Below are 14,598 nucleotides of genomic sequence, written 5' to 3' on the forward strand. Positions count from 1 at the left end.
TCTGAAAATGTAAACATTTATATACTTCCCAGCAATATATTTAAGAAATAAAGGGTAATGCTTTATCCTTTACACCCAAATAATGTGTCCGAGGCAGTAAAAACGTAAATAATGGGTGAGGCGCAGCCGAACCCATTATTTAAACGTTTTCACTGCCGAGGACACATTATTTGCGTATAAAGGATAATGCTGCACCCTTTATTTCTATTCTATTACCAGAAAATAGTGCGATTTAAAGAGAAAATATCATTTTTTGGCACAAATATTTTAAGTTGTTTACTTCAAGGTGGAGTGCGTACGCGTAAGTGACAGTGCGTATCGCGGAAATATTGCACGCGTAACCAAGCGTGATGCTGTGCGTAGAATGTGATACGGCGCTCGACCCATTATTGCAGAATAATGGGCTCTCACGTGACGCGTTTCAACAAATCACAGTGCGCGATTTTGAATAATGGGTCATGGAGGTAATAGAATTAGAGATACAATAAAATTACTGACTCGAGAAAGGTATATATTGAATAGAAACCATTGTGATCTGTTTGGCTTTTGTTTATCTTGAAAATGATTTTTCTCTTGCTAGAACTAGATAATTATAAAACCATGTATAATGGAATAGTCCAGCAATTCATGTGCTTTAAATCCCATGTGCTAATAAAAGAATAAGATATTATTAGTTAACATAATATAACCAATGCAAAATTGATTTAGTTGAGTAACAAATCATGTACTAATAGGAGCCACACATTGATTTATTTCATGTCATATTTACTTTATATGTGATGGACCATACATTGAATCAATTAGTGAAATTACCATATCACTTCTCTTCCAGGCCCCAAACAGAAGCGTGACAGTAAAAATAATGACCAAACCGACTCCTCCAAGGGTAAGGCACATTATGTGGTGGATAACTCACAACTACACACACACGGTGATGGGTGCCACTTACTAACATGACATCACTAAAGCTATTCTTACTCTATATTTTAGGTTGCCTACATGATGAACAGAGATGAGAGCTTCTACTGGCAAAGCTACTGTAGTTTCAGCTGCTTACTGTTGATGTTAAGCACTTTATATTGTGTAGTGTATCTTTAGATTGGAACGATTATTTATTGAAGCAAGTAAATAAAGGATAAATCATATTATCATAGTTGCCACATTTTTGAGCAGTATGTTTTAAAATTGGATCTATTCTTTGAGTTGAGAGAAGAGTTTTTAAAACGTACTGTCATCAAACAGCTTTACTGAAACACTGCTCTGATTACAGGTAAATTAAGTAATTCTTCACCAAGCTCGACCATTATGAACGCTTGTGGATCCGCGATAAACATACACGTAGATAGGCGTGGTAGATAAGAAAGCATACACGCACCTTACATTGTGTACACGCTTAATACGCTACATGAACACATTGCGCATGTTCAAGCTTAGCCAAGAATTACTTAATTTTATCTGTAGCATCGGTTTGTATAACAATGCAATCATTAATGACCATTTTTGCTGTTGAATTTGCCAAGCCTCTAAACAATGTGATTTGTCAGCCTTTTGCTTGCTTCAGTAAAAGATTTTCCTTTATTTTGTCATTTGAGGCATTTTGTATCCATGTTTGGAGATTACTGAAGTTGATTGCCTTTCTGATAGTGTGAGCTACAAACCACAGAATTGAAGTTTCACAGCAAATTACTGAGCTGCCACATAGAAAATTGATTTGTGAAAAATGCTTTTTTTTAATATCAGGTTGAGGTAATTATTGCTTGATGTCAGTGTGACATGAGATAAATGGGCAATTCATACACTTCCCACAGGTGGGGTAACCCCATTTATAATTCACACTCCTTGTGTGGATGATTAAGGTCATATCTTCCATAGTAGTCCACCCAATCTAAGCAAAATAATGGCTTCACCTAGACAAAATTGCAACACAAGGTATTTTTGCTGTAACTATCTCAAAAAACCCTCCTGAACAACATATCAAAAAGGTAGGAAAAAGGAAGTGGTGGAAAGCATGCTAATTTGCATAAATCCAAAATAGCCGCTTTTGTCCATATTTGGAGCATAATATAGGGAGGCCCATTCACCACTGCATCTTTCACTGAAAAACTTGCCTGTTTTGAATCGCCGTAAAATCGTAACAAAAAATCACATTGCTGTAATTTTTTTTTTCTGTGTAAATAAATATTATTTCTGTATACTCGCCAAATTTTAGCTTCATTGATGGCCGGGAAGTATTTTAATTATTATTATAAACATTGCTAATAATTCTGTCAGCACCAGTGTGACCACTAGAGCGGTCAATTATCTCCCCGTAATTCCCCCGTTGCTCCTCACACAAAGTATCGGTCAATTAATGCCTGGTTAAAATCCCAAATATAACCACGTTTTCTATTGGTCGGCGCAAAAAAGTTATATTATTTAGGCCAATCATATTTGGCGTACTAGAAATTATGGCGACGCCAATTCATTCACAAAAACCTGGAAGGTCGTAGGTCACTCCGATCCGAAGTTACAGCCTGAGAAACACGCCGGAAAAAAGTTATCAAAAATTGAAAAATAAATCTCAATATTTTTCCAGTTTTCAATTGTGCCTTCGATATGAAGGTTATACCATGCAAATGCTGACATATTCTAGATATGTCTTGTGGATTTTCGCTACGATAGCAGTAGAAATGTTTGTGCGCCAGCCATTAGAAGTCAGGATGGGAGAGAAATTTTTCCATGAGAAATCGAAGAATCCATCATGTCGCCTTTGGTTGCGTCGAGACGGCAGGGTAAGCTGATCAATCTCATTTCTTCCGATTTCGACACTCTAAATGTGAAATTTACCATTCAAAATATTGAGTTTAGTTGATACTGATACTTATTATGATAATATTTAGCGTTTAAATGAAACATAATTCATAGAAAAAGCATAAATTCTGGGGTTTACCGGCTGAGTAGAGCCTTATTTTCCTGTGTATAGTCGCCGTAAACAATGGTTAATTTCCACAGTGCACGGGGGTTTGTTTTGATTCGTGGTACACGTCACGGAGATACAGTGACATCATTAATGACTCCTAGCTTAGTAAATTATGGTACAATAACACGATTGGGTCAGAGGGTGGTAAATACGGGTGTGGAAGTGGTTGGGCCAGGGGTTGCAGGTCATAACATTTTATTACTGAATAATTATTCAAATATTTAAATGTGCATTGTATGTCTTTATAAAGTTATGGAAACACATACTATGATACTTTTTAATTTTAAACTGCCTTTTAAATGTGTTTGGTCATATTTTTTGGTCAAAAAAAAAAAAAGAAAATAAAAAGAAGAAAGTTTTGAAAATGTTTTTAAAATAGACTGATGTGATAAATACGCCTAAATTTATATGATAATAACAGAGATTAGATTTTAAACAAGTCAAAAATTTTTTCTAATCAAACCAAAGTCGGATTAAAATCTTAAGGTTAAAATTAAATTTCTGCTGTTAAGGTAGGCCTATTTATAAAGACTAGTTATTAGGCCAAAAAAAAAAAAGGTTTGTCTCAAAGCTCACGAGTTGTTTGAAAACAAATGCGAAATGCGATTTTTTTTTTTAGTTGCCGACTTGGTATTTTTATGGTATTTTGAGGAAAGAAATCTGATTTTTCGCCGAATTTTTCTGGAAAAAACTATAAAAAATTTTTTTAATAAAAAAAATTTCCGCATTTCTTTTTTTCCAAATCACGCGATTTTACAAACGCGTGCGCGAGCTTTGAGACAAACCTTTTTTTTTGGCTTTATCCTGTACTTCTTTCAAACATTTTCAAATCTGCTCTTTTTTTTACTTTGTATAAAATGCTTTGAAAAAATCGTTGGTAAGATGATTAAATAAAATTAATATTTATTTTAATGTTGTCCTATTTTCCTTAAGGCCTACATGTACATCTGATTTTATTTAGATCGTACACTCACTCAGGTTCTGTTTTTTTTTCTTCTCATTTTCTTTTTATTAAGGCCTAAAAAAATTGTTTGATTGGCGTAACATAAAAGAAAATCAGGGTAGGTAGGTTGGCAATTTTTTTCTATATTATTTTTTTACACATGCGTTTTAAGCTATAAATTCATGAATGATAAAGGCCTTGGAACGTTTTTTGTATTATTTCTTTGTAAAATTTTTTTTTAAAGTCTAGGGTCGGGCCTATTTTTAGGATCGGTCAGGTTACGCCAATCAAACAATTTTTTTAGGCCTAATGGTAAAGATGGCTATCATATTTTGTAGATGTTTTACTTTACTTATTTTGTTTTTTATTATCATTTTAATCAACAGCAAATTTTCTCTTGACAACGTTGAAACATGTACAACAGTGCCTCTCCTTCGTTGTGACTTCCTTGAATTGAACTTGTCATCAGAAACCTACACGTCAGCTCACGATGATTCCACCAGTGCAGAGTTATACAGTGGCTCCAACTGTTTCAATTGGCAAACTCAAGTGGGAGGACCCTACGACAGCTACAGTTGAAGATCTCCTGATCATCTCCATTGCAATGACTCGGTATCGTCGATTGGTAAAAAATTACAACGCATGGGCTAAACGGAACGGCACAAACCAAGCCAAGGCACTTGAAAACTAAAATCTCTTTTGCTGGAGCTCCTTCAAGAATTGATTGTTGCAAATCCGTTATTAGATATTCATGATGGAATTGATCCCGGCATGTTCTTCTTCCAGTGACAAAGACAAAAAAAGAAAACCCTGTTCTACAGGCCCGACCGACCCAGATTTTACAAGAATTGGGAAACAAATTTTTCCTGTATAAATGAATGCCGACCCAGATTTTGTAACAAAAAACAGCCAGACCAAGCGACCCTACTTGAAAGGTCCGTCCCCCCGTAGAACAGGTTTTTTTTTCATCGCCTAAACATTTGGGCAAAATTGCTTAAATTAAGCTTAAATGAAATTGGAACAATTACATAAAGCCGTTGCAAAAAAAATTGCATTTTTGGGTAAAAATACAATTTTTTAAGGAAAAGTGCAAATTTTTGACCATTAAATATTCACATTTAATGGGAAATTGTGGTTTTAATTTGTTAATTATTATATTTTATATACTATAGTGAATACATATGGTAAAAATTAATGCTCAAATGAAATTGGAACAATTATAAAAGCCATTGCAAAAAATCACATTTTTGGGTAAAAATGCAATTTTTAGGAAAAGTGCATTTTTGACCATTAAATACTCACATTTAATGGGAAATTATGGTTTTAATTTGTTAATGATTATATGTTATATACTATAGTGAATACATATGGTAAAAATTAAAGCTCAAATGAAATTGGAACAATTATAAAAGCCATTGCAAAAATCACATTTTGGGTAAAAATGCAATTTTTAAGGAAAAGTGCATTTTGACCATTAAATACTCACATTTAATGGGAAATTATGGTTTTAATTTGTTAATGATTATATGTTATATACTATAGTGAATACATATGGTAAAAATTAAAGCTCAAATGAAATTGGAACAATTATAAAAGCCATTGCAAAAAATCACATTTTGGGTAAAAATGCAATTTTAAGGAAAAGTGCATTTTTGACCATTAAATACTCACATTTAATGGGAAAATATGGTTTTAATTTGTTAATGATTATATGTTATATACTATAGTGAATACATATGGTAAAAATTAAAGCTCAAATGAAATTGGAACAATTATATACAGCCATTGCAAAAAATGTTTGGGTAAAAATGCCATTTTTGTAATAATTAGTGATTTTAGCCCATAATTTTCAGCATTTGAGGGTCACCTTGCTTAAATTTTTCCTACTGATAATGTTTACAACATCAGAAAGAGTAGATATGATCACATCAAGTGTTAAAAAAAATATATGAACAATGGTTTTCGACATTTTAAAAAACACATTTTTGGGTAAAAATCAGAAATATAGGGCAAAATGAGGAAAATGTCATGTTTAGCCTCAATTTTGTACCATTTTGCCAAATAAATGAACCCTGTAATTGATATATATTGATTAATAGTAATATGAAAACTCTGAAAAGTATAATTACAGGATCTGTTTACATATCTTTGCTGTAATAGATTAATTCAAATGTTGTACATTGTTTCTCTGTAAAAACTGAAATATCATTATTTTTAATTAAAAGTGCTATTTTTACATTAAATTTCGGCTAACTGTGTGTATTTGTGATAAATCTTTTTCTTTTGTCTTGTTGAATCTATTAGAAACTGCTCCTGTAGGAAAAATAAGGGTCATAGTTGCTTTCATCTTTGAGATAAATGCATTTTAGAAATGGGATTTTTGGGAAAAAATGCATTTTATGCTTAAAACAGTCATAAAAGGCCTTTAATTAAGCCAATTTTATCATTTTTAAGTCTTGAATCAATGTTGTCTGGATTGGAATTTCTTATATGCATGGTATACTACCAATTTATAAGAAAAAGTGTGAAAAATAATACAAACAGTAAAAAGTCTTGGCCTCTGAAATTGGATGTTTTAGAAATCCACTGTTTTTATCAAAAATCATAAAATTGGCATAATTTCACCAAATATGAAAATTTTGGATTTTTTTCTTTTTTTATCGTTAAATGGCATTGTATGACACACTTTTGAGACAAATTTAAGTTCAAAAATGTTTTCTTTCAAAAACCTGTCTTGACCTTCAGATGTTTTATAGCCAATATTCACAAAAAACAGTGATTTTGACCCAATATTCTGGCTTAAATACAAAATTTCACTCATTCGAATGAATTTTTCCTTGAAGTGTGTATTGTGAAGCTTCACTTTATTGAAAATTGGGACATCATATCCAAGTCGTTAAAAAATTATAACCACCTGAAAAAGCACATTTTCACAATATCACCATATTCTTATATGGGCCTCCCTACATAATATACCCTAATATAGCATATAGACACATGTTTTTCATACAGCTTTCAATCAATTTCATTATTACATCCTGTTTTGCTTATATTGGGTGGACTATAAGGGGTGTATGGATTTCAACTAGAATAACCAATTGAATGTTTTTCTTGCTCATTAATTATAAAGGCCAATTTTCCTTTGCACATGATTAACAAACTATGCGGTGTTATATGCAACTTCCTTTATACAAAAACTGTTCTTAAAAAGTTATACAATGACAGATGCATTGAGTGGTTTCTTGCACACTTTGGTCCTCATTTTCAGACAAAGCTTCAGACTTTACTGATGTGGAATCTACCGTCAGCTTGACGGCCACCTTGGCTCAACCGCACCTGTTACTTACAAATAATATTCACCTGTAATCTGATTATAAATTTGTCAACTAGATCCTCCACTTTCGAGTCACTATCAAAATGATCGCCTCACAATGTCTACCACATGTACTATCATTCCAAATGGTGGTCTCATCCAGTTAAAGCAATAATATGCGATTTGCATGAAGAATAGATTCCATATTTAATATAAAAACTTATTTTACTGTAATTTAAGCACTTCAGGCGTAGTCTTTCACATGGTATTTTAGTACACCATTGGGCATTACAATCATGCAAAAAGTAGAAATTCAAGAAAAATTGAGGGTGTTGCTGTGAAGCAAATCGCATATTATGGCTTGAACAGGGTGCTATGTAACCACTTCGGCAAATTGTAATCTTAGCAATCTATTTCTTTATCTGTTCATGAATTAGGGTCCCTGCTGTCTTTCCAAGCTTACAAAAGTGGGCTCACTTTCATCAAACTATTTAATTAGCTTGAAATTCGGGAAATGGAAAGTAAATCACAGTCAATCATCTAAGCATTAGTACAATGGCTGTGATGCTTGTTCTACAATAGATCATAATGAGTTACAATGTTGCTATGCAAGAAGAATATCCATATTGAACAAATCTTGTTTCTTAAAACAGCTAAAATAGCTCACCTTTTGGTAGCATTCTGTCTGCAATTCGCTAGACTTTCTTCAGCCCCTACTACACACATGGGGGTTGTTGGATGGGCTATTGAGACGCAGCACCGTCAGATGGTGCATGACGTATTAATAGCGAGTTGTAAACTGCTGGTAGGTGGTACTGGCTGCTGTCCCTGTTCAGACTACTCCTGCTTTGTCTGATGTGTGCTGCTTGCCTGCTTCCCAGATGACTCTGCCAACCCATGAAGGGTCCATATCCAAGATTTTGGCATTTGCAGTAGGGATAGATTGTACAGTGTTCTTAGCTTGTTCTGCTCCTGGTCAGGGCTCTCTCCTATGCCTCCTATGTTCTGAAGCTCTGATTCCTAGGGGGTGTCTGGTTTCGCCAATATTAGCGGCATTGCAGTTCTGGCAGTGGATGTTATACACAGAATGGCACTTCTCATTCTTGTTGATTTTGTCCTTTGGTGACACCAGGAATTGCCAAAGAGTATTTCTTGGTTTCAAATGTACCAAGATACCGCATTTGCACAGAATTCTGTGAAGTCCTTTCAAGACTCCCTAACATAGGGAAGGGTGATGGATCCAACTTGACTAAATGCGGTTTCTTGGCTAAATGGTCATTTGAGCATGTCTCGTCCATTTTTGTTGTTGATTTAAATGAACTGAGACTTTGTCATTTGGCAATTCGGTTTAAGTTGTTGCTGTGCAGTGATTTCCCTTTAGGTTAAACAATTAAATCTGCAAAATTGCAGAAGATTTCAGATAAACACATTGAATTATTACTTGCCAACAAATATTGCTTGCAGCAAATCTGTATTATGTTATTCTTGGTGTACTAAAGCAGTATGTACATTTCTGTATATCTTATTGGTATGGGCACTTACATTATTGGGATAGCTTGATCAAATATAGCACACATATAATGCTTTTATGAGATTAATATTTAGTTTTAAGTGAATAATTTGAAGAATCAGGTCAATTGTGCTTTGCTTGGTAGTGCATCCTGTACCTTTTCATGATTGGTGGTAAACTGGCCAATTGTGTTGTGCTAAAGCAATCTTATTGGTATGGGTATTGAACACTTACACTGTTGGTTTAGCGTGTAAAAATTTAGCACACGTAGTGCTATTATGATATTAATATTTGGGTTTAGGTATCAGGTCAATTGTGCTTTCCTTGGCAGGTGCATCTGGTAACCTTTCCATGGTTGGTGGTAAACTGGCCAATTGTGTTGTACTAAAGCAATCTTATTGGTATGGACATCATACACTTATACTGTCGGTGCAGCTTGATCAAATATAGCACACATATAGTGCTATTTTGAGATTAATATTGGAGAATTGGGTCAATTGTGCTTTGCTTTTATTTGGTGATTGCATGGTTGGTGTAAACAGGACAATTTTGGTGGTGTCTTTTGAGCACTTTGTGGTAAAGGTTTCACAACTGTAGCACACATAGTGCTATTATCTTTAGTGAATAATTTGGAGAAGGTCAATCATACTTTCCTTGGTAGGTGTGACTGGTGGCCTTTTCTTGGTTGGTGGTAAACTGGCCATTGCTGACATAAGTCCAAGTAGCAGCCCAAAACCGAGCCCAAAAAGCAGTCCAAAACCAAGTCCCAGAGGCAGTCCAAAACCAAGTCCCAGAGGCAGTCCAAGGCCGAGCCCAAGAGGGAGCCTTAAAGCTGGACATCACAAAGGTATGATATAACTTGGAATTGGCAATGCACAGAATTTCAATTTTATGATTAGAGGAAAAGCAAGAAACAGGATCTCTGCATCATAGTTTACATAATATTGTACATACTGAAGCATTATTTCTCCTTTATAATTTACATTATTTGTAGGTGTTTTTCTACACATCTTGAAATATATAACCACAACATGTAACTGGGCTATTTGATTTAAAATCCATACTCCCCTTTGTGGAAGGTTTGGGGAAATATCAGGGGGAGTATGAATGTTTGAATATGAAATGGAATTAGCACATTAACCAAATCTATTTGACACTCTCCCTCTGTGGAAGATTCAGGTTGAATCTCTCTCAGAAGGTATATGGCATTGAAATGGAGCAGCCTGATGTATTTATTTCATTTGAAATTCATATTCTCCCTGTGGAAAATATTTCCAAAATATTCCACAGGGGGATTGTGGATATAGAATAGGCTATTGTTTCCTTTGCTATAGAATAGTATGTAGTGGCCTGATTAATGCTTGCATTTCATACATGTACATACAAGTTCTCTTTCAAATTTTATTTCAGGACTGCAAATAAATTACTCTTGTACTAATCATATTATATTACTTTCCAGTAAACAAAGTTCCAGAACTTACAGTGGAAGGTAAAAAGGCTGCCCCGGGTATGCTTCTTAGTGCTACTCACTCAGGAGCAGGCTTTGCCAATGAGCTGAGAGCCGCTGCTGCTAAAGCTAGCAACACTAGGCGCCGGTCAACAGATGCTAATATGAATGGAGAGATCACTTTTGACATGAAAAGGAAGTCTAAGGATGGTGGGGATACACTGGAGAAAAGAAAATCGGGTAAATTTGAGTCGGGCAGGGTGTTGGTTATTGGCTTACTCACATAGGGACAGCTTTGTAAAGTTACAAAGTAGGCTGACGCTGACTTTAAGGTAATCACTTGGTTCTTAACAGACCTATTTCCAAGGGATTACCAACCAAATTAATTTAGATTAACACGTGCATACGCATGTCATCGTCCAAATAGTGATTATAATATTTTGCAGTAAACCTTTGACGAGAGCGTATTTTAAGTGTATATCGCTGTCAACTACGTTGCAAAGCACTTCTCTGATTGGCTGCTGAGGCGATTTGCTTTTGCTGAGTGGAGGGAAATTTATGAATGAACTTTGGCTCAGTAATCGTTGTTAGCGCCGACTTTGCAACATCATGGTAGTACGGGCTCGTCAAAGGTTTACTGCAAAATATTATAATATTGGCATATATTTATGGTGATGTAATTGGAAAAAGGTCTGTTAGCAAAACAAAATACATTGAGCTTTTTGCAATAAACATGGGTATATTGATGGTTCTCTTTGAATTATCACCCTGATGCTGCTGGATTAATGCTATAAACTGGGTGGTTAATTATTGGAAGCTGTTATTAATATTTTCTATAACAACAATTTATTTTCTTTAACAGGGATGTATATATTTCTATATGCTTTTGTTTTATTGTTTTCATTTATATATATATATATATATATATATACAGGTGTAATATGTTTAGTAACAGCTGCTATAAGCAACAGTAAAGGGAAAAACAGTTTGCACACTTGGCAATATATTGAAATTTCTCTTAACTGCTCTACAATTTCAATGTGGTTCCCATTGCAGTTTTTATTTCCATAATTTAAACAAATCATGGAGGAAATGGCCGAAAGGCCAATAGGGCCAGAGGTAGCTGTACCCCTAAATTTAAAAAAATTTACCACACAAGAAATAAACAAACCTATAATACTCGGCAGTTTAACATGTTTTTGTGCACATTTCAGAAATGTTTCACAGAAGTAAAGATTTCTGCAATGAGTTCCATAAAATTCGATCAGTGGTTCCGCAATTGCTTTGTTATTATTAGTTAAGTTACAGATAGTTATTAGTGTTTTTTGTTTGGTAATTGTGAGTATTATAACACAGTAAAACAAAGCTGTTAAATAAGCTTGGTAATTTATCAATCCTGTACTTGCTTTCCCAAATAATTACTATCTGGCAATATGTTATTGCAGGCTTAAGTGCCCTAAAGTGTGCTGTTTTTCCCTTTATTGTAATCAGAATATTATTTTTTGACATCGGACTTTTAAAAATTATCTTTAAATCATTGCGAAAACAGTGGTGGTTGCAAACTAACAAATTTTTTATGTTTACAGGGAAAATATAAAGGATAATTGTATTATTATTTTATCATTATATTTTTATTCTACTAACACTTTTCTGCACAACTATGATGTGTATTATCGCATTGCACAACTACACATGTTGTAATACAAATTACAATTACCAATTATTCTTCCTTGTTGCTTCTTCCCCACAGAACCTACATTTGGCTATTACATTACACCCTGGAAGAAATGACCTTAATCTTCCACACGGGAGCGTGAATTTAAATCGGGTTACATAAATGGTGGCTCCATTTGAGATGTGTTGGAGATTAAGGTCATGTCTTCCACAGGGGTATATAGATTTCAACTGGACTAGCCCATTATGTAATTTTCCCACAGAACCTACATTTAATCAAACTGGTTGATAATAAAGGCATTATTAACAATGGGAAAGTAATATATATGAAGTATATGATCAATATTTTAAAATATATATTCTGTGTTCTCTCTAATTAATGCCTAAGGGGGCATAACATTTTGAAAGGGAGTGGGGTTGTTTATTAGCAGTGAATTTTCAATTTGAAAACTTACAAAATATGACTTCCCAGTTTAAAATACAACATGGCGGTGCCCAAATATTATCTGGAAATACTAGTTCCATGCAATTTTTAAGTTTACTTACCATGCTTACATACTATGGTAAGGACATTTTGCATTTTGGTAACTTTTTCATTTAAAAAAATGGGGGGGGGGGGGGGCATGTATTAGAGGAGCATCAGTTAGAGAGAATACAATGATTAGAATTGTTGCCCTACTAACCCTTTAAATTATGAAGATGTAGATTCTTGAAAAAATGTGGATAATGGTTATGCTTGACAAGGTACTGTAACAAAAACAGCAACAATGTCAATGGTCTGAATGGGTGTAAGTGCAACTTTGGAATCTGCATTTTTGTCATTCAAAGGCCAAGGGGTCGCCATTGCAACAACTTTGGGGCTTTCGGCTAGGGTTGTATGAAGTCACCAAAAATTGGCTAGAGTCACATCATTTGGCAGATTTTTAAGTCAAGTCACGTCGAATCACTGTACAAAGTCAATGGGGTCGAATCAGCTGAATATCACTTGAGTCAGTCACTTCATTTTGCCTCAAGTCACAAGTCATGACTCTTTACAACTCTGGTTTTGGCGCAATGGAAGTAGCCAAGTGTGCAGTGATCAAAGTGACTGGACATGATGAAGAGTCTTGACTCCATTATGTTGCTCATGGAGGGCATTATAGAGTACCTCTGGATTATTTCACCATTTGCCTGGTAAGCTTTGATTTGAAGTGTGTGGGTTTTATGTCTATTGCGTGGTGCTAATATGCACACAAATATTTGCAATGGTCAATTTTAAAGATGCAAATTATTGTTCAAGTTTAGGCTTTGCCGATAAATGCCAGAAGTCCTCTAATTTGGTATCCGTGCTTGACAAACCAATATGGTGGATTACCACATCTGTCAATCCTGAATCCAGACTCTTTGGGTCTATCTAATATCTTTGGTAATCATACATGTTGGGCTTTCAGTAACCATCCTTCCAGCAGGTGTTTGGGTCTAAACTGTGTCTTGTCTCAAGTTGAGAGCTGTTGAGATGTGCTAGGCATGCTATCAGTGCGTGTATGTGATTGTGTGGCCAACTAGGGCTAAATTGCCCTTCTACGCATGTGTATAGGCCCTGCGGGATTAGGTTAGTGTGCACAATATGAAATTGCTACTGCAAAATCCAACATGGCATTACTCTCAATTTGAGACAAGACGCACTATTTAAATGGTTGCTTCAAGTAGAAATATCATATTGACCAAAATGTTGTATTATGGCTTGTATTTTTAGGAGGAAAAAAGGATTCAAATCCTGACAAACCAGAAGGTAATAATTCCTCTGCACAAATCTCAAATTCAACAATTTTCCTCTTCAACTCCTTTGAATATCATGGAAAAATAACTTTCTTCACTTGTTTTGAAATTAACATATCTTATTGTGTCTTTTTACTAATATGAATTGTGAATGTTTTGTTCTTAATAACATTTCAGGTGAAAATGGTATCATTAACCCATCGAGATATTTGTCTCATTACTCATTCAGATCTATCACTTTAAGAAGTTGTCTTTATTTGTGTGAAACAAACATTGGGCCATTCCAGTTGAAATCCATAAACCCATATGGAAGATATGACCTTAATCTCCCACACAGGGAGTGTGAATCTCAAATGAGGCTACCTAAATGGGTGACTCCATTTGAAATCTATACCCCTGTATCGGGAGATTAAGGTCATGCTTTCCACAGGGGGTATATGTATTTCAATTGGAATAGCCCATTGATGCTACATGTTTTCTGGATACTAATAATTGTTCCATAAGTATGAAGAGATAATGTAAAAAATCACTAACTCAAATTTGTGTCAAACTTCATAGACTATAAGTGTGCAGACATTGAATTTTTGAAGGGGGCAAATATTGTAGTGGTATATTACAGGGTGTTCCAAAATTTCATGTGTGTCTAGCATTGAAAATGGTATTCAAAAATTTCATGTGTATCTAGCATTGAAAATGTCACTTTTCAACAGCAATTTGCAAGTGAATGAGTGTGTACACATGGGGGTGTTTGTGTGGGTACATGTATGCATCTGTTGCTCAAAGAGTCAGTTTTAGTTTACGCTAATAAGGGATCATTTAAACAAATGCTTAAATGTGTGATTGCTATCTTCGATATTTCAATGTTGATTTCATGCAATATGCAGCATTAGCTGACCAATACTTGTATTCATTAAGCCTGTCCAGCAGTATATTTCATAGCTATGTTTACCACACAGTGTGTACATTCTATATAGAGATTTCTTATTTGTGATAT

At 34.6% G+C, this 14,598-nt stretch overlaps 1 protein-coding gene across 1 annotated transcript in view; it reads left to right on the forward strand.

Moving 5' to 3' along the window:
• The window catches only part of LOC140152429 (1-phosphatidylinositol 4,5-bisphosphate phosphodiesterase beta-1-like), a 195,778-nt gene that overhangs the window by 107,224 nt on the left and 73,956 nt on the right, over window positions 1-14,598 (forward strand). Inside the window, 4 exon segments of the mRNA XM_072174737.1 lie at window positions 833-886; window positions 9,387-9,572; window positions 10,185-10,412; window positions 13,582-13,617. Of these exon segments, the coding sequence (XP_072030838.1) occupies window positions 833-886; window positions 9,387-9,572; window positions 10,185-10,412; window positions 13,582-13,617 (504 nt within the window).

This window comes from Amphiura filiformis, chromosome 5, assembly GCF_039555335.1.
Source record: "Amphiura filiformis chromosome 5, Afil_fr2py, whole genome shotgun sequence".
Lineage (NCBI taxonomy): Eukaryota > Metazoa > Echinodermata > Ophiuroidea > Amphilepidida > Amphiuridae > Amphiura > Amphiura filiformis.